General features: G+C 41.2%; 1 protein-coding gene and 1 long non-coding RNA gene across 3 annotated transcripts in view; both read right to left on the reverse strand.

Annotated features, from left to right (window-relative positions):
* Positions 1-271: 271 nt before the first annotated feature.
* On the reverse strand, positions 272-5199 carry Rh5 (Rhodopsin 5). Of its 2 annotated transcripts, none has more exons than XM_077407021.1 (8): positions 4829-5199; positions 3249-3440; positions 2330-2545; positions 1915-2045; positions 1439-1611; positions 1183-1340; positions 1011-1106; positions 272-854 (listed from the first exon to the last, which is right to left on the reverse strand). In XM_077407021.1, the coding sequence occupies exons 1-8, from the start codon at positions 4888-4890 to the stop codon at positions 746-748; spliced, it is 1137 nt and encodes a 378-aa protein (XP_077263147.1). In that variant the 5' UTR covers positions 4891-5199; the 3' UTR covers positions 272-745. The 2 variants fall into 2 exon arrangements, with proteins under 2 accessions (XP_077263147.1, XP_077263148.1); XM_077407022.1 differs by lacking the exon at positions 4829-5199 and adding an exon at positions 4659-4799.
* LOC143898018 (uncharacterized) overlaps positions 4996-21098 on the reverse strand; it is a 223763-nt gene continuing 207660 nt past the window's right edge. Inside the window, exon 4 of the long non-coding RNA XR_013257080.1 lies at positions 4996-7461. This is a non-coding gene — a long non-coding RNA (uncharacterized LOC143898018). The remainder of the gene's footprint in view (positions 7462-21098) is intronic.

The following is a 21098-nucleotide window of genomic DNA, read 5'->3' on the forward strand; positions in this document are numbered from 1 at the left end:
AATTCAGTTTGTGAAAAACCTTGTAGAAATTAAAATAATTTACTTGGCTCAAAATTATCTTGATATGAATTGTGAAATATTACAAAAATGTGCATGATGAGAATAAGATAATAGATGTCTTTATACATTAATGATATTAACTAAAAGATCAAAAGCATACAATTTTAGAAGCTTTATATTTTGATTTCAATAAATTTTGCGATTGTTGCTCCCAATTGTAGTAATTTTGCATTATTAATTAAAGCGAGACAAATAAGCAATTAGCCACGAAACGCTTTGAAATTTTTAATCCAAGATCAATAAAAAAACAGGTTAGTCGACAAGGATGGCAGCACAGAACAGCTCTGCGTACTCTGCCATCTCTGATAAAGTACAGAAAGTATGATGCAGTAGTAAATAATTAAAGACAAATTTTAATTGTGTCGAGATTATATCTATTATCTATTATCGAGGAAGAGTTGAAAGAAAAATGAAAAAAATATTACATTTATATTTGCTCTGATTATATTTATATAGTAATACCTTGATAATACGTAAATTAAACAAGTCGTTTCTTATTCACCTTAAAGTCGCATAGTCTTTTACCATAGAACAAGTCCAACTATCTTATTAATGGGATGTATTTAAAAAAAAATATCTAGGCAACCGGTCGAAGTTGCATTTGTGGTGGGAATGCAGTGCGATCGGTCGATATCCTCTCGACAATATTAAGAGCACTCATTAATGATGTTGATTAACAATGAGATTACGATTCTTCCACGTTCACTTTCTCCGTTTGCGCTGACACGGTATCCCCGGCAACTTTTTCTCGAATTCCCATCCATTTGCAGCGTTTCTCCAGTTCTTGTCGATACCTGTATATACACAAATTTTTTCCGTCACAAAATTGCAATTATTTATCTCGAAATTATCCCTTGACCTTATTAGTTATGGAAATTATATAACAATTACTTTGTATTTTATAAAAATTTATTAGAAATTAAAGAATGCTAGAGGTACGTATACATTACTTAGGATGGTTGATTGCGTATATCCATGGATCGATGCACGACACCGTCTTAGCAAATATGGCTGGTAACATAGTCGACAGCGGAGTAAGCACTTCGCTGGAACATACATAAAAAGAATTGAACGTAAAAATACGAGACTTTTCGGGTCGAAGAACATTTTCGAACGTGTTACCGATTTCCATAGGCCCCAGTTAAAGCGACAACCGCATACGGTGTCCACGCGAGCACGAAGAGGAAGAATATCGTAAATGCGGCTTTCGCGATTCTCATCTCAACGCTCCTCTCTTTATCTTGGTTCGACACGAGCGACTTGACGTTCATCTTTTTAGCCTATGCACATACAACGCGCCAAAATGAATCCTCTGCAATTCATTTCATTGCGATATCGAAACTCGAGCTGTCACGCGAATCATTAAATTGCTGCTTACTTGATCGCGAAGCATTTTTTCGTGAGTGCGAATAGACTTCAGCAATTGCGAGTAGAAGTATATAATCAGCAGCATAGGAAGGACGTATGCCCAGAAGAATATTGTTATCACGAATGCCCTCGTGTCCTCGTCATCCGTGAGATAATCGAAGCTACATGTGGTGAGAAAACCCTCTGAAAATTGTACGGTGTTTACTGAACGTTTTATTTGGAGAGGGATGCTCCATTTTTTACTAAAGAGAAATCGGATAATAAAATCAACTCGGAATACGTTTTATTTTAATCTTAAAAACCTTAAACAGCAATGCGAATTATACTCGAGACGAAGATATAAATTAATCATAAAATTAGAATATGGAGCTTAAATACGGAAACTAAATCTTATTGGTTTAATAAATTTTTTTTTTTTTTTTACTTTATTAAATCTTATTACTATTACTCTCCTAACAATAAAAGCGATAGAAGGAACCTATTTACCTGCCACAAATCGACCCCACAGTCCTGTCATAGGCAATATCGAGAATGGTAGTGCCCAAAACCATGTCAACAGAGCTAGTACCATAGCTTGTTTCCCATTCAGTCTACCGTCAATCGGACAGCTAATTGTTCTGTAATACCAAGATTGTATAGAACAGTTACAATCCCGTCCGTTGTTATAGTTACAAATAATTTAATGACAAATCCCGAGAAATGTTGACTAAATCGTAAAAATTTGTCGTCTTCCTAGATCTTCGATATCATCGACATAGTCGTTTACGACAAGTCGTTAAATTTTAATGAGCGTGTAACCGCTTTCGCAATTGTTCTGTAATAGATCCAATAAAAATCCAATAAAAATTGCTCGCTAATAATCAATAAATAAAATTGTCAAAGCTGCATAGCGCGTGCCTACCTGTATCGATCGAAAGCGATCGCCGCATTGGTGATCGCTTGTCCCATCCCGGAAATCGCGCCGAACAAAGCATACACATCGCATCCGGTTTCCCATCCAATCGTTCGCTCCAGGAAGCTGTTTATGATCAGCATAGGCATCTCCATTGCCATCAGTAGGTCAAACACAGCCAAATTCAAGATAAATATGTTCGAAGGTGTCCTCAGTGATTTCGATCTAGATATCAATATATCAAAATAAATAATCATATTACGAAATACATCGATTAATTTTAAGAAAAAAATTATTTTTTTTAAGGGCGAAATAAAGTGCCCTACTATTCTTTTTCGTACATTGCAGAGACTGTGCTGATGCGATTCAGTCTCATGTATAAAGATGGCGACAGCACTATCATTTTGTTGGTCTTACAAGCATCATAGAGATGACTGACTCATCATTTATGCTTCGGATATAACATTTACGTATTTACATGCATGCACTCATATACACACATTTTTGCGAAAAATATTACAATAACCAATTAAGAAAAAATCGAAGCAAAGTACAATCTAATTTAGCAAAAATAAAAATTGAGATAGATAAAGCAGGATAGTGCAGGATAAAGCTTTTGTTTTTATATTCCGTGCCTCTTCTTCTCTCTTTTAGAAAAAACCTTATGATGAAATAACTACATTTTTGCACCAAATATTAATAAAATTATATACAATTATCCCATAAACACAGACAAAACTAATAATTGTTAAAATATACATATTTTAAAAGCATATTTTACAAAAATACATTGCGTAGTTATTAGGAGTTTTTTAAATTACGTTGTTTATAAGTCTTGTAATTTTCAAAATTTAATTTGGCTTTTTTAATATATTAATCTTCAAGTTGTCTTATGAAATTTTCTTAAATGGCGCGATTTGGCACTTACGTGCTGAAAATCCAAATAACAATGCCGTTCCCGACGAGGGACAGCATCAAGAGCAGGAAGTAAATGAGTGCGAGGGCGACGTGCCATAGTCTTCCGGGTGCGAGGAACGCACGCCAATGCGGGTGCACGAGATCCACGTGCTCGGCGGGGAAGTTCCATCCTAGAAAACGTTCTTGCAGCGGCTGTACATCCCTGTTATTTAAAAATACACCGACTAATCAATATTTGATTATACGGAGTTATTGAAATTTGCGAAACTCTCCAACCGTGATGAACAAAGCTTCTACAAATTAAATAATAAAAGCTTATATTATTCGTTCAAATTCAGCCGATTTGATTCTCTCAGAATTTTAATCCAGTGTCCAATTATCGTGATGGTGATAATGTTGACTACTATAAAAAAATATCTTGCAAAATGTTTTATAAGGCAAAACTAATTTTGAAAACTAATTTGACAAAGAACCTACATGATAATGCGTCGAATGTTAGAATACTCGGAAAGTTGCTTTGAGATAGAAAAAACGAGATTATTTATGCAAGAGACCTGGTTTTGCGCAAAATTATATATTTTCTTAATTTGATCAAAACGCGATAAAGCAAAATCCTGAATCGCTATCTGCAGAGATTAAACGGGCAGCCAAGAATTTCCATAAGACCTATGAGGGTAATTTCTGTCGCTTCCTTCGTGACCGGCATTATTACTCCGTCACGACATCGCAAATGTAAAGGTTGTAGGACAAATAGCTTTCGCGTCGACGATAAGAATTGTGACTTTCCCGAGTAAGACGACCCGCAAATTCTCGCTACATCGATCGCAGTGCGACGCAACGTGAACGTGATCCATTTACGCGCGGCAAATTCGTCCGATGATAAAATCGTTGCCGACGCGATCGAACGTCACGAAAAGTTTCGACGTGCTATCGAGCACGAGCGCAAGTTCGAACAATATACATTAATTTCATATATCCGAGACTTTTGTGCCGGGCGAATAATATTGCGAAACCTACGTGCAGCCGACGTTATACATTATTATCGCTAGCATTGTTATCTCTTCTCTTCTCTTGTTGCACCATCGCCCCCGGCAATTATTTGGAAAAAAAAGATTCTCATTCATCGCGCGGAAAATGACGCGCTTTCATGCGCGGCTAACGTTAATGGCGATGAGATCCAACGCGCATGCATCGTAGATGGATTAAATCCGCGCGGCCGTGCGCTAATTGGGATGTGATTATTAGTCCTCTCGGCTTATCGAAAAATCGAAGTAACAGCGTAACGCCGTAATGCGCGCATGATTTGATAGCCTGTCTATTCTCTCCGGTCGTAAGAGCTTCGTAAGCCCGCCCTTATCGCGTCGCGATCTTATTCGCGAATGAAACGCATCTACGTTGCGAGCGTTGTGTATGTACATACATGCGCTTGCTGAGAACTTTCGTGCCTCTCGCTCGCTCTCTGACTCCCGCTCTATATTCTCCCTCGTACCGCGAATATTACCAGCGACGCTTCGCAGCCGCCACACAATGTCGGATGATTATGAGGAGAACGGTACGGAAACACGGTATAGCGCCGCACCTTATACCCACCCGACTCTGCTGGCGAAAGCCAATGGCCCGGCTATGATACCACTACCGTTGTGCATCAACATCCTTCGATGTAAGTCGAGTCGCGGGCTGACAAGTGCGCGCGGTCGATGCACCGTTTGATCCAACCACCCTCGCTAAAGTTTGTCGGCTAGTTTTCCGAGTTAATACGCGAACACGAACGACTGGACGAACGCTATCGATACGCGGGACGATTTTTCTTTTTGCTCTCGCAGCCTGACTGATTTGTCGATGCTAGGCACAGACGACGACGACGACGAACCCCCGGACGAGATGTGCACTTTAAAACCGTACGTAATAGTCGTGAGAGGAGATCCTAGATTGAAGTGAGACGCGGCGCGAAGGGGTGGGTACACCGTTCCGCAACTCACTTGTCCGGCCGCGCCGTTATCGCTCCCTTTTATACGTCCACGACATTTCGGATAGAGGATGGCGTGCCGGCTGAGAGCTTAATTCGATTTGCGATTTACCGAATGCAAGAAACCTTTCGCTCAGGCCCGAGCTCGCGTCACGCAAACGATCCTCGCTGCACAATCTGTCTCCTCTCTTGCTCTTTCTCTTTCGTAAGTCACACGTCTCCTCTCTTAATATATCGTAATCTGTATTCAAGGTAATCGTTGTTATTCAATTCATCATTTCGTGCGACGTCAGCTTTATTGGGATAGATCCTCGCGAACATGTAACAGTCAAGCTTAACCAACTTATTGACAAAAATAAACACATTATACATTATTGCGGTCCCTGCCGCACTTGAGAGACGCGAGGTAAATTAATTTCCGTGCGAGAGAGAGACCTCCCACGAAGCTAAGGCGCGGCTTATTAATAAATCAGCAAGGTTATCCTCCAACTAGAATAATATAACATCGGCTGCAAATATCCGCCTCTGGAACGGAAGGTGTTAAATAGCGAAGCGTTGATTGAAAAAAAAAATTGATTTCCGATATAATAAAATGCAATTTACAGGAGCGCGGTTATCCGCTTCGAGTTAATTAAATTTCCAATGTAGATCCTAATCGATGTTTTATTACGCCTTATCGCAATGTAGCCGCGTACCGATGGACCGTGGGCCGCAGAACGCGCAACGCGGCGACCGATAGGAAAATTCGAGAATAGTGCGTTTCCCGCTATACACCGCGAGCTCGCAGTCGGCCGCAGCAGAGGTTTTTCACTCTCGCGGTTACTATGCTAGCGGTACGCGCGGGAAATTCATCTCGAGAAGTGCATCCGATATAACGGCCGTGCAAGCGACGGCCTCGCGTTTTCACCGCTGTCCTCGTTCGCCCGTTTGCGACCGCAGCCTTCACGCATCCACTGGATTAAATCATAAAATTGTCCCGGAACGGTTGTGAAATTCCGCTGATTTACGAGGGAGGCCGTGTGACTCTCGCGTACTCTTCTCTCGCGCGGGACTCGTTGCCGTTACCCACCTACTCGCTGGCAGTCGTCGACGAATCCGCTCCGGTTGTCCCGCATGAATTCTTCACTTTTTATCGGCTATCTCGATAAAGATGACTCGAACGGAACGAAGAATTCTCTGCTGTCTCGAAAACATACATGTTATATAGACTAGGGAGCAGAGTAGAATTGGAATCTATCTTTCTTCTTCTCTTTCTCTCTCTGTGGTAGTCGCCAAGCGAAATGAAAAAATGACAGTAACTCGCATTCTTCCTTTCTTTCCGTGTTCCACTTACATTAATCTACTTTTACAAAGTCATTTCCAAAATGGTAATTTTTCTTTCTACTTATTTAATTTCCGTTGATAAATATAATTTTTGCGCAAATCAGAAAACGAATAAAATAGGTGCGCGTTCCTCATTCGTTGACGAACAAAGTAAAGCCGAGAGAATATATGAAGCATCGCCCGGCAACGCAAAGAGAGCGAGCATGGCGGCGCTTTTTCACGATTCACCGGCTATATTTACGAGCAGCGTTCGCCCATGTAATTCGCGCGACTTATAAAGCAACGCCACCATTGTCCGTGATGGAAATTCAACGGAAAGATTGGATGACAAACAATGGGCCTAGCCCGGCCAGATTATGGCAACAATGAGCGCGACGAACGACGTAACGACGGCGGTCTGCGTTGCAGTTTGCGCTTCTATTTCGCCTTTCATGTATATGTCGTATTCCTGGCACTTTCACATATATACGCGATTTGTCATTTCCCCAATTTCAGATGTCCATTGTCGATACTTTGATCCGTCGTCAATAGCATGTCGTAATTAAAATAAGACTATATTGAACTTCTGTAAAGCCGCAGATAACATCGATTTCAAATATTATTTACGAACTTGGTAAAATATTACCACACCCGCCGCGATATCTCTTGCTTACATCTACTATTTTGCTGCCTTGGTCGACGCCTTCCTCTTTTTCGTATGTTCATCGACCAATATCCGATTGCTGGCCGATACAAATAAAGATCGATCATGGCTTTGGTTACGAGCCAACGACGTGTGCCAATAGGACCACTTGATTGGACAAAACTGCAACCCGTCTTTTTAGATACCGGTATACCATAGCATGCTGTATGTACGTACGTATTTTTCTGTTCTGGCAGTTCGATAAGCCACATCGGCGGCATTTGGTCTATTGAATGCAGTTTTGCGTTCAGTCTAAAACAAAAAAAAAATACAAAATTTTAGTAAAAGAATAAATCAAATATCTCAATTATGAAAATATACGTTTATTATTGAGATGAGTTTTATTACTGAGATATTGTTAAAACGGTGCAAGGTACAGCTGACAGAAACGGGTTTTAGAGGAGTAGCGTTAACAACGCTGCTGCAAAGTGCCTCCACTTCGCTATGTCATGTGACGCCAAGCAGCAGAACTTGTCACATATTCCCGTTGCAACATATACGAGACCTTAAACTATTGTCTGATCTTTTCGTATATCTGGGTCACTTCCGGCACGGAGCGGGATAGGAATAGGATATTGATTGGTGTCATAAATAGGTGAAACTGAAGTATTAATGGCCAGACTCGCGGGATAAACTACATTTTATCTCGTTTACCTTCGACCTTTTATTTCTTAACGTCATCGTTGCTATGCGGCGCATTGATTCTTGCTCGTATACATCTTGTATATCGTATATATTCTCGTATACAATGTGATTCTTACCCGATAGTACTCACGTAGTCAAGTAGTAGGAAGGACAGACAAAGGAATGCAGATTGAAGCGTCGCGGATTAACGAGGGTTAACGCTAATTGTGCGGTCGGCGTCGACGACGCCTCTCGTTCTTGTTGTTCTCGCGATGGCAATTCATCGAAATGAGTGAATACGAGTTACGATAACTCCGTGTGGTATATAGGTTTCCGTCCTCGTTTTCCCGACGACAGTACGATCTCGAGAAACCAGTCGAGAGGATTCTCGATGCGACGAGATTGGAAGTTGACACTTTTTCCCAAGTCAAGAGCCATCGCTATTATTCAAATTGTCTCATCAAAATCAGTCACGACGCGAAAACTCTCGCGTCGTTACGCGTGATCGATTCAGCGTCGCATTTAATCAACGTTCGTTTCTTACAAGGCGGAATTATGATGCGCGATCGATCAACTTTTAGGGGAACGATGTATCTGAAGCGATACGTATATAAAGAGTACCCGGTCGAGTGGCTAATTTCCTTATAGCGAATTTGGTTGGACGCACCAGTGCGCACTTAGTGCACTGTTAAAGTCGTTGTACACTAATTTAATCTCTAATATTTAAAGTAAAATGCAAATATTTCAACTGATAAAATGTCTAATACATATTTTACCAACTAGTACAATAAAGAATATTGAGGATTTCGACTTAACCTGTTTATATTAAACATACACTTTACGTTGATTTGTGTACGACGGCTTTAATGGGCACTGAGTACGCACTGGTGCGTCCCACCGAATTCGCTATTAATTTAACGACAAGGTACAATAACGAATTTTTTCGACTCGCCGGCATGACAGAGTGCTTTAACGAAATTCTCCGTCCTCCTTGTGTTTTCTCCCCGGTTTCGACGACGGCGACGCAATAGCGGCGGCGAGTCATTATATGCCTTTATTCCGCGATTATTTTTACGTGGGAAGAGGGAAAAGAACCACATACATAGAGGTAGCGTCGCGGACAATAAAGCGCATTATGCGCCTCTCGCCAGGATATCTCTCCGCGCGTTGAATGCACTCGCATTCTCTTTCGGTATCTCGCTCGACAAAAAGAAAGCCATACCCTCGCTCTTCAGTCCGCGAAAGTTGGCCCGTTACGCGAGGGAGGCGAACACAAAAAGCTGGCGGTGACTGATTGCAAAAGAGCCATTATCGAAATGGAAGAAAACTGTAAAGAGCGATGCAAAATCCTTCGATACTTCATATTGCTTGTGCAGGAAGTACGAACTATGTACACAACCGAGTGATTACGGCTAATTGCACGCGGCGAGTAGATGCCCGTCGATTGTTAGGAACCACAAGTTCCGAAGGCGTAATATCACCGAAATGAGCATGTTTTGCATGAAGCGAAATACACTGGTTTTGATGGCGTAACTAACTGATAGAGAAAAAAGAAGAGAGATAGAGAGAGAGATAAAGAAACACATGTATGTATTGCGAAGGTATTGTAAATGTTTCTGCAAGCAGATTATTTATATTTCCCTATATATGTATATCCGTATAAGTTTGCCAATGGCATATAATAAAATATCTTATGAACATATAACTGAGAAATATGAAAAATAAATAAAATAATATAAAAAATTAAGCGGGGAGAAGTTTACAATAATTTGTATTGTGAAAATCGTAGGCTGCATGATGATTCGTAGAATCTCTCGAATTCCTTCTGTTTTTCGAATGTGTATATTCTTTTAGTCTCGTATTCGTTTAGTCTCATGAATACCCGGTCAGTGTTCTCCTTCCTTCCAGGTACGTTCCAACAGTAACACAAACAGTCGCGGCAGTTCGATCCTAACTCTCATTGGGGTCGATGCAGCTGTAAGCGTAAATGCACTCAAAGCGACAGATCCGACAGGTAGAAACGAAGCGCACAGTTGGCACGGATCGATTTGATCGTGCGACTTTGACTCGGCCGGCTCGGAGCAACGAGCCGAATGATGCCGAATAAAATGGATAGTGGAAATGGATAATCTTGATCAGCCTCTCTGCGTGCAACAGTCGCGGCCCGTTGCACCGTGAACATGGTTAACGCGTTAACATCGCATCGCTCATTATAGTTCTGATCATCGCAAATCCATTAACTATGCATTATTATTTCCTTAGAATCCACCTGTTTGTTAGAACAATCGATCTAGAGGCTGCGCACTGGCACCGTGAAAGTAGACGTTGCTCGATTTAGCTAATATAATCTTTAGCAATTTCTAATCCTTTTTCGATTTTGCGTTTTTTTATATTTGTAACTATTTACCTTAATTATTTATAAATTTAAAAGAATTTTACGACAGGATAAGTAAGGAAGGTTATATCTTTTGTAAATATCGCAAGTATTTAATTTTTCATGATTAGTTAATTGAAAGGCGATATGTTGCAAAGTTATTATTATCTGTCCCATGAAATATACATAAGTACTCGAGTTTATCGGAAATGCGCGTGTTACAGGGGGAAAACCGCTGGTTTGCTTGTTTATAATAGGAGTAGGGAATACGAGAACTTCGCCGTGGAGACGTAAAGGCGGAAACCGAAGCCAACGACTTAGACGAGACATATACCAAGTATGTGTACGTATGGCAGTTGAGGTAACGTTTCATTTGTACTTTTGACGTGTTCTCTCCTTTGTCAGTGACGTTCGAACGCGTGTTACAAAGAGTCCTGGTTCTCTCGGTAGGATAACGTCAATTTCGTGTAGGATTCTTCGGAAAAATCTCCATAATTTCGGGAATTACCTTTTGATGTTCGAGATGAAAGACTTGCGATGTTGAACGCTTTGACCTACCTAAGTCTTCGCCCTTTTTTCCTATTCGACATGCCCCTCTTTCGTCGTTCGTTGTTATTTTACGGGAATAAAATCGAAGAGGTCTTTAGAATACAAAGAAGGGAGAGTTTCGTCAAAACGGGAATCATGATTGCGTTTCGTTCACGAAGCTAATCTCGTCTTCCACGCTTCCCCGAGACGCATTTTGGATTGGCAAACCGCGTGAACGACAGTTGAAATTGCGGTACTTCGACAAGTTTCGCGATCAAAGCAATTCACAAATACATTTAACACATTGGTTACTACGTAATCCGCAAGCCACCCAATTCGGATTATAGTACGCGTGTCGATCACGATCTTATTTTCCTCCACATTTTCATCTATGTAAATTAGCAGAAATCCCATATATATTATAATTAAAAAAAAAAAAAAATGGATTCATCAGTAATTCGTTCAAAGTCGAAAAGAAACCATTCCGTTGAAGCGGCTTTTGTACTGTCGGAAGAGTACTAAAGAGAACATAGAATATCGAAACAGAGGCAACGGCGATAGCCGCGTGCGAGTGCGTTCTGTTTAAGCTCGAAATGGAACAACGCGATATATAACAAAAGAGGAACTCGCACAATGTGCGTCTGGGTTTGCCCGGGAAGGACGGAAGGAAGGCTCTCGCACAGTCACGCGAATACGTACGTTCGCGGTGCTCGCTGCAAATTCGCAATTTCTATGAGCGCAGGACGAAGGTGAGCATATCTTGCCGGTACTGAAACGAACCAGGGCTTAATTTCGCTGCGAACATCATGCTCGTTCGAGCGTCACGTTGCGTCGCGTCGCGCCAGGCCGGGCACCGTGCACCGGGCCGAGCCGCGTTATGCTGGCGACTGGCGACTGGTTCGTTCGTACAGGACAGTTGAATCGCTCCGGGGGATTCTCTATCCTTTGTCTTATTGTTAGGACAATGGTGGCCGTGGCACAAAAGTGACTAAGTGCCCGTAATACTCGCCATTATAGTCCCCCTTATTCCCGCGCACCTTTTCCGTTTCTCTCACCTGATCCCCGCGGGCCCGTCTTTCACCTTCCTACCTACCCTCTTTGGCGAGCTCTTTGGACTCACTGTATGTGCGGACTACTTGGCACACCTTCGACCAACCTAATGCGAGAGAAGGTATAATATGAGTTTGTGGTTGTAGGTTGTAGTGAACGCAACGCGTTGTGTTGTGCCGGAAATAACGTTGCCGCGTTGCCGCGCACGGTAAGATAGGTGTAATACGCGCGCCGATCGCGTGATTTCGCGCGATACGTCTCGCCCCTATGCTATCGAACTCCGTTGGCAGGAATCATTAATTTACGCTACTGGCCCCTCTTAATATCACATCTAGTTTACGAATCGCTTACGTTTTACAATATCCATCGACCTTGAAACCATCAATATAATTTTGGATACCGTGAAAAGCATTCCGCTGGATGTACACATGTACATACACAGGTGTATAATATGGCACGTAAAATTATAGATAGAGTAATCTGTATAAATTATAGATAGTATTCTATCTCGAATTGTAAATCGTTAAAGTGGGCTTTAATAAACGGGCGATAATAATCGATAAGTCAATTAGGTAAATAGGCAAAATGTGTTTTCGGAACATCACTAGAATTATTCGCTGATATTACCGAAATTATTAACACAGAACAGCGATAGATGGAAAACTATTTTAATATTAAAAATTCAACACGATTGTCATGAGGCTAAATCACTAAATTGTGAAGAAAAGAAAAAACACGCGGCAAATTGTTCAATTTTTATCGGCGTTCAGCACAGTTCTCGCGGACCGCAATCAGTCCGTGTTGGGAAAACGTACGGGTGCATCGGTGCAACGAAAGCATCGGCGATCCCACGGCGCCATTCTCGCGATATTAATAGGTCGTCGTTTCTCGTTGAGCGGGGACGGTGCACGTTTAGTTAGCACCCGCGATGGCAATTTGTAAGGGCGTCGGCGGTTTTCACGACGGGCAGCACAGCGGACGCGCCAGCGCGCGCGCGCCAGTGCGAAATTGATATAACCGGGTCTCCCAATGCTCGAACATACCGTGATGTATAGCCAACATCTGGAGACTGTTCGGGCCACGTGATACGCCATAGGGTACCGCGCGGCTTTCGCGAAAATTAAAAATCTCGTTGAATCGATACTGAATTGCATAACGGCTTACAGGATATAGAACCACCGAACATTTCGACAAAGGTCAGTCGGTTAATTCGTTCTTTCTAATTATGTATATAACGTGTACCCGCTTTTATTGAAAATCGTTCGGTCCTCAATCCAATATTTTTGTCTGTGTATTTATACGAGTATAAAAATATCAGTCGATGAAAAGTTAATACCTATCTGTACCATATTAATTAGAAATTCTCTTTTACTTTTATATTTAAAGATCTTGTAAATATTTAATTATATGATGTATAATGCAAGTAATAATTATATTATTAAAAACGTCAAGTGCAACATATATATTTTTAAGAAAATCTGATATATGTTATTTTTTTTATATGAATAAGATATGAATAAGATTACTCATACCATGGTTCAAGTACCATTAAACTTTTAATTAATTAGGAGTGATCGAGGAAAAGTACATTACAGTAGCATTTTTACTAAGTAAGTAGTCAACAATATATCTCAGGAAAGTTGCCGGCTGTTAGTGCAGAGTTTCGCTAGTATGTTGATGTAAACACATATTTTAATATGTATGAGTCTAAATGTATGCTATCCTATTGACTATGATATACAATAGCCAACTGTGCTGAACTTTGGATAATTAGATGCATGCTAAGGAAGAAGCAATAAGCTAAATATAGAGATATATCTGACAGATTTTTAACGAACTTAGATACGCGCATGAATTGAGCAGTGAGATAAGAAAGTTTTGATAGAAATTTCAATATTTAATATCTAAAATTGAAACATATTTATGCATTATTTAAGAAATTTCACTAAAATTAAATAATTACCTATATCTAAAGCTCAAAGAGAGAAAGAGAGAGAGAAAGAAAGAGAGAGAGAGAGAGAGAGAGAGAGAGAGAGAGAGAGAAAATTCGTCTTTTCTTTAATATAAATATTCTTAACAATGACAGGAATTATATTAATTACGTATAATGGAAGTAAGCGCGTATAAAAATATTCGAGTTCAAAACAGGATTGACGAACGTTTTAAGAATAACATTAAGAATAAATTGCGCTTTCCACACCGCTTCTTTCGATGTCAGATATTCGTGCTATACCTCACGATCAAGTCTTTTTTTCTTCTTTTCCCTCTGTATTATTTTGCCGTACTACTTTTTAACGATTTCAATTGAAATATATTCTTAGCCCGTGCCATCGAAGTTCGGTCGACTCGTGACTGCAGCTAACCGCGTTACAACCCATCCCGTTCGAATGCTCTTGTTCTTTTTAAAATCCAGCCGCCGACTGTTTTTTCCCCCTCGACCATGCTTAGCTTCTACGTCACGTCACTTAACTTCCGGGGATGAGCCGTTGAATTATCCTTCGGTACGTGCTCGCTCCGATTAAATCTCAATACCGATCGCAACTATCGTGTCTATGCTTTCTGTACAATCGCATCGGAATCTTGAAATCTGTATTAATCTTCCCGTATACATGTAATAGAATTTCCATTTTAATCAGTTATGAAGTTTGATTTAAAACATATAAAATAAATTTTTGGCAAGAATTAACGAGAATTTGCGAAGTAACAAATTTCTTTAGGAAATTTCCAATTTTCTTTTTCAAATGCAAAAATTTCTTTAGCGAAGCTATATATCTCTGATCTTGGAAATCGGTTTTTGATTTTACAATTCTTGGATTTCCATTTCTCTATTTGTTTCTATTTGTATCTATTCATTTTACCTTATAGAGAGTTAAAAAAAAGCGGAAGTTGTCAAGGCATTGTTCGAACACCATCTCATCGTTAATTTGCAGTTCACGACAAGACTTTTATTTAAACTGAAGAAGTTAAATATTTCCTCTGATGCAAACTCAGCCGGCACAAACCCAGAGAGAATAATTAAATTCCTGCTCTGCAATCAATTTTTTGTGGACGTAGAATGAAAGGAGCGTTACCGAGGCAGCAATGTCTGAAAGTCGGGCCATTACATTGCGAGTTTTGTCTACACACACATCATATAAACATATTAAATAAACTAGAATATCAAACGGGGCATTGCCGGTAAAAGCGGCGTATATAAATTGAGGGAATAACCTTTCCTTTTTAACCATCAATCAGCTGGAATTAAGCAATAATAATTTCGCTAGAACATATACCAGAAACAATGCTTGAATGATATTCTGAATCATTTAAAAGCTCCCTGATGGGCATATAGCTTATCGATTTCTTTTAGAAGAACCGAAGTAATGTTACGGAGAGGAGGAAGAAGAAGCAGGGACGAAGGAACGGTAAATGCTCGATTAGAGAGCGTCCGATCAGGCCTATTAATCTTCGATCTGTCTGATACTACGGCATGAATTATGCATCGCCCCGGCAGACGCATTGATTTCTCCACCGGACAAAGAAATATTATTCGAATAATTCACGTTAATGAGTGGAGTACGAGGAGAGTTCCGGGTTCGAGCGATGTTCTACGCGGAGCTGGTTTAACACCCGTTTCTCGGCCACTACCGGGACCACTATTCTCCCGATTCCATTTTTATCCCTTAATACCCGAGATGACCGGTGCAAGCCGGCGGCGCAATAAAGAATTGCACTATTAACAAATTGGAAAATTCCTTTAACCCGGCGGTTTCGTGTCCCGTTTACCGCCATCCGTTGATTCTGTGAGATATGTTCAAGTTAAGCCACTGCGGATTTCTCGAGCTCTTTCACACAGCAACCGCGGAAAGAATGCAAATGCATGCGCCAGGCTTTAGGAGTGTTACACCGAATGTACGAGCAAAATGTTTTTTAATGGTTTAATACGTTAACTTCTCTATTGTGGTAGAACATTATTTAAATTTTTTCAGAATATAAAGAGTAATAATAATTGTAATAAGAAATACGAATAGTAATCATAATTGTAATAAAACATTATTTAAATCTTTTCAGAATATGAAAGAAACCCATTATTCCTTCATTTATGTATTATGCTAATTATGTGTTATAAATTTATAGAAAAGAATAATGTTTAATCAAATTTTACTTAATAAAAAGTGGTTTTTTGCTGTTAAAAAATTAGTAGATCAAAGAATATCCAGAAAACCTATGAACAAGCTATATTTTAATATCATATTACGGTTCAATAGTAAAGATATATTGAAAATATTCATGCATAAAGTGAAGCAGATCTCCTTAAAATTTCAAAAGTTTCAAAATATTTTGTCACGATAACTTGGGTTATCGTGACAAGTTACATCGTCCTAAATCTCGAAACAAAGATTCCACGATCGGTATATTCCAGAAGAAGGGATTCGTCGCGTTGTCCTCTCGAATATACAAGTGCCTCATCGTAAAACGCCTGAGCGAAGTATAATGGGAAAAAGCGTGGCCCCGATAGGCGGAAAGTTGCCAAGAATCAGGGGGAGGGACTAGGGGCGCGACGGGGGCCCGGAGGGGACCGGAATAAATCGAGAGACGAGAAAGCTTCCGCGTATCGAGTATCCTCGATAAATCGAGCCCCGTAGGGGTTTCCAGGAGATTAACGGAGAAGTTTGTCCTTGCGGCGGGGTGTGCAAGACGCCGTGAGAACACTTTTCTCTAATTCGATGGGAAGTCCCGGCGCACCGTCGCGCCGGCCGACTTCCGACGGGGTTGTACCTACCAGCGGATCTTGGTCAGCCGACTCCCGATTCATCGTCAAACTGCCATCGAAGTTCGCTAACGATTATTCCGGAATTGTTCACAGTAGTGTGCCCGGTTTTCATTCAACTGGCAAAATCTACGAATATATCCTATCTACCTAGGGCAAAGAAAAAATTTATTTCAAATTCGTGGAAAGAAACTGTGGTTAAAAGTTAATGTTAAAAGTTAAGAGATAGTTTCGAGAGACGTCCCGTATAACGGACCGGCATTAAGTGAACAATTCTGCTCGGCAAATTATTACCAGTCCGAATTCTTTATCCACGGCGATCGCGACGCGACTCATCGTGTGTTATGCGGGCGGAAATGCCTGAAAGGCACGCGATCCAGCACGCTTGAGGCAAAGATGCCGGCGCCCGGCGCATGCACATATATAGAGACTTTATACAACACATGTTCCCCGTTAGATCTTAGTCTAGACGCGTTTCGTGCAGTTTCTCATCTAGTTTGTTCTAGGATACGAGTCTCGCGGGTGCTTACGGTAACGTTGGAGTTCCCGAAACTGTGTCGCGCATACAAGCGCATATGTTGAACCTCAAAACCACATGCAACCCTTTATTTCCAAATTCTTGCATATCACTTTTTTCAAGTTGCTATTGTTTAAATCACTGCTCGAACTGTTACTCCATGAATTATTGCTACTTCAATTCTGTGTCTCTGCTTTTTTCAATTATTATTATAAATTGCTATCGTAAAATCGCCAACTTTATTTCACACGTGTACCTATATTATAAGTACTAATAAATGCCGAGGAAATATTATTACAGTTTCTTCCGCGATTCTCCTTCGGCGTTGATTGAGTCTGTTTTCCTGGGTTGGTGATCCCATCTTTGCTCGCATTTCCACGCCATTTTCATTTTTCACAAGTCCGCGCTTGGTAGCTGCCCACCTTCGTAATTCCGTATTTGAACTTCCGCGAGGAAGGTGCGAAGCGTAATTCGCTGGATGAGGAAACGGAAGAAACGCGAGGATAGGAATGGTAAACAAATGTGCGTTAGGACAAGAGATAGAGAGATACGGAGGGAAGCACGGGAGAGAATAGGAAGCGACGAGTGATGCGGGGGATGAAACGCGGATGAGCCGTCAGGCAGAAGGGTAAAAGGGTACTCGGGCAAAGGCCAAAACTACGTTACGAGGGGTTGAACGATACTCGGTGGATGGTGTAAACGGCATGGCGGGAGAAAAAGGAGGATGTGGAGTGGCGAGGGTATGAAAGAGAAGCGGATGAAAGCGCACAGCGAGAGTGAAGAGCGGGGAGGTGGGGTTTTAGGTGGACGCGATTTGTGCGAGAGGATTAGGGACCGGAAAGAGGTTGCAGGGATTGGTCGCCGTAATAAATAATATACCGTGGTAACAACAAGCGTAAAACGAACGCGATTAAAACCGGTTAATTTGAAAGTTTTAATAAACAACCATACCAACTGGGTCGGCACTGTCGGAGGCGCTGAGAAAAAAATGAGAGAGGAAGGCACAGCAGAAAGCATCTCTGGCGAAAAGCGACACTCCACGCGGAACAAGGCTGAGGGGGGGGGACAAAGAGAAGGGAACTGTCTAGATTGCACGTCCTGGCGACGGCGCGACGGAGGGGTGGAAGGGGGAAAACGGATATACAGTAGTCGTCCGCAAATCATTTGCATAATTGATTAAAGACTCGTAGTATCCAAGTGTGTTGCTCGCGTCGGTGGAACGCGCCATATATAAGCCATTAAGGGAGCTGCGCAACGATACATTAGGGTCACGTCACAACGGCTCTCGCGCCTTTTCCGCCCTGTAGCTATATCGTGATAAGTGCAAAGATAACCCGAGCGAACGATGCGAGCGAGAATTTCGCGCACATAATTTGCGTAAGTTTGTTAATGAACGCCCGTAAGATACATCGGCTGCGTTTCGACTGCACTTCCACTACTTGCGGAGTATACTTAGGTGCACGATTACCGGAATTTATGGATAAAGCGGTGAAAGTTTGTGAGGCGACCGACCGCGCCCTCTCTTTGTCCACTCGTTCTTCCTCCGTCTTTATCTCCGTCTTGCATCTTCCGCGCTCTTTATCCATCTCAATCTACTCCGCTTCTCTATTCGACTTTTTATTTTAACTCTATAACGCTGCCTAGTTGAATTCTATCAGAGTTAGACTGTACTTTAAAGTACTCGATTTTCTGTCTCGCTTGATATTTTCATTGCATTGGAGAACGCTTGCATATTTGCAAAGACTAACTCTCGTCCGAGTGTGAACGGACCTTTGGATCATAAGTCTACTCACGCGAGCATATCATAGACGAGCGTGGAAACGAGGATTTCTGTTGTGTTATACATGGATTTGGCGAAACTCACTGCCTGACTTATCTCCATACTTTTTCGACCTCTCGCTTCCCTTGCTGGCTTTTGTTGCATCAGCCATTCCACCATGTAAACTCTCTCTCTCTCTCAATCTCGTGTATAATATAACCAGCAAATTGTCAGACTTAATTTACTGTCCGATCTAGAAACTCCCGCGTGTGAAGAAGGATAAGCGATAAACGGATAATACGTTGTCATTAAGTATGAAATTTATCGTTTAAAAAATTGGCTAACACCGGAGGACCGTAAAGCAGCAAGAAGACATTGTCGGAGATTTTAAGTACATCGTTCGCTAAATTGCCCGGCTCTTCGTGCACCGCGTACTGTGCCATAATGACAGAGAGAGAGAGAGAGAGAGAGAGAGAGAGAGAGAGAGAGAGAGAGAGAGAGAGAGAGAGAGAGAGAGAGAGAGAGAGAGAGAAAGAAAGAAAGATAAAGAAAGAGGAAGAACGGTCGAGTAAAATTCGCAAAAACGCCCGGCGAATCGGAGAATCCGCTTATCGAGGGAACAAAGTCGCGGTTCCACTCTTTCTCTGTCCTCCCTTCCTCTTGCACGCTCTTTTCTCGGTGACTGCCGGAAGGTGTAACCGCACTTAATTTCATAGCGGCGTCGTAGTCCTCGGTTGCATGCAGGGCACGAGGAGAGCGAAAGAAACTTTATTTTCTCTATCCACCGGTTACTTCAAAAATATTCCTAATTACAACAACTCCATGATGCACAAATTCGTAATTTCCACTACGTTGCCCAAGGAAGAGGTACGTAATCAGCGAAAATGTCTCCCGAGACATATTTACGCCAGATTTCTACTGAGAGTTTAAATAATCTACAACTTAAAAAATGCAAAAATTTGGATACTCCCTCGCTCCCCCTCTCTAAAAATCTTAAAAGTAAGGAAAAATTATACTGTCATAGGCTGCGTTCCAAAACTACACTTTTATTGTTAGCGCAAAGACCGTGCTCTGTCCTTGTTCAACTTTCTGTAAGTTAACAAAGATAGAACGACGCTCGAACGTTAAGAGCGTGGTTCTGGAACGCAGCCATAAAAAAATAGATCTTTCTATCTCGTAGATTATATGTATATAGGAAAGTAGATAATCACTGAAAGAAATATGATTTGGCTGAAAATGTGTTTATGTGTGATTGCTTTATTTATATTTCAACACATATATAGAGCCTTGTAGGGACGACTCTTCGCTCGTCATTCCGGAAATGGAGAGGATTTCGTCAAGTGGGATACACCTCTTAAACTCAGGCTAAAAGACGTAAAAACACTTTCTAAAGAGATGACTTTTTCTAAACGAATCGAGAAACTCCGCCACCAAGAAACCAGCGTTTCATGCGTAATTTAAGCGTCCCGAAAACATATGTGCTCGGGAAACATTTTATTCGTATGCGAAATGTTAGGATCACGCGACGAAACCTGAGACGATGCCCGTTTCGAAAGTATCGCTCGGAAAATTTTATGTGGCCATCGGATCCACGAGGCGGATACGTATCACCCTCATCCACCCAAGCGCTTTGAAACATTTCTTTCAAAAAAGTTAAAAACAAAAAACAGATCGCCTTTTTCCTAACTTTCATGAATATGCAGTCTTGATCGACCTTGCACGGTTTACCGGATAGCCAGGCTCAGGAAGAAAGTACGTGTGTGTACATTGGGATACCCGGGCGGAAACGTGCTGGGAAATATGTATGCACGGAGTCGTCCTCCTCGTAGTGCATGCGAGATGCGCCAGCTCGATAAAAAGTGCATTTTTGCCATTTTTGGTCCTCCCGAAGGACCGCGACGCCGTCGTCTTTGCATTTCTCGCTTATTTTCCGCGCTGTTCTCGCTGCTTGTGGTAAAAAGCCGCGGTGGATGATACTATATAAATATGAATTAGAGCAAATATTCGCCTTACGAATTATTCTCCGTTTACTGCTGTCCCAATCTCCGCTTGAAAGTGCAAAGTATCTCAGCAAGGATTATAAGATTATTACTGAAAACCTTTATAATGTTATAGTACGCTGATTGCAATGCAAACACAATATTACCGTCTTAAAAATTCATCGCTTTAATCTTTTTAAGGGATGTAATACCCGTAATATAAACAATTTATAAAATCTAGAAACATTTAGTATTCCCAGTGAAGATCTTACATCTTCCTTCAAAAGAACTTGAAAGACTTTTTATTT

The sequence above is a fragment of the Temnothorax americanus genome, unplaced genomic scaffold (assembly GCF_048541705.1).
Source record: "Temnothorax americanus isolate GAGA-0224 unplaced genomic scaffold, ASM4854170v1 Scaffold22, whole genome shotgun sequence".
NCBI classification, from domain to species: Eukaryota; Metazoa; Arthropoda; class Insecta; order Hymenoptera; family Formicidae; genus Temnothorax; species Temnothorax americanus.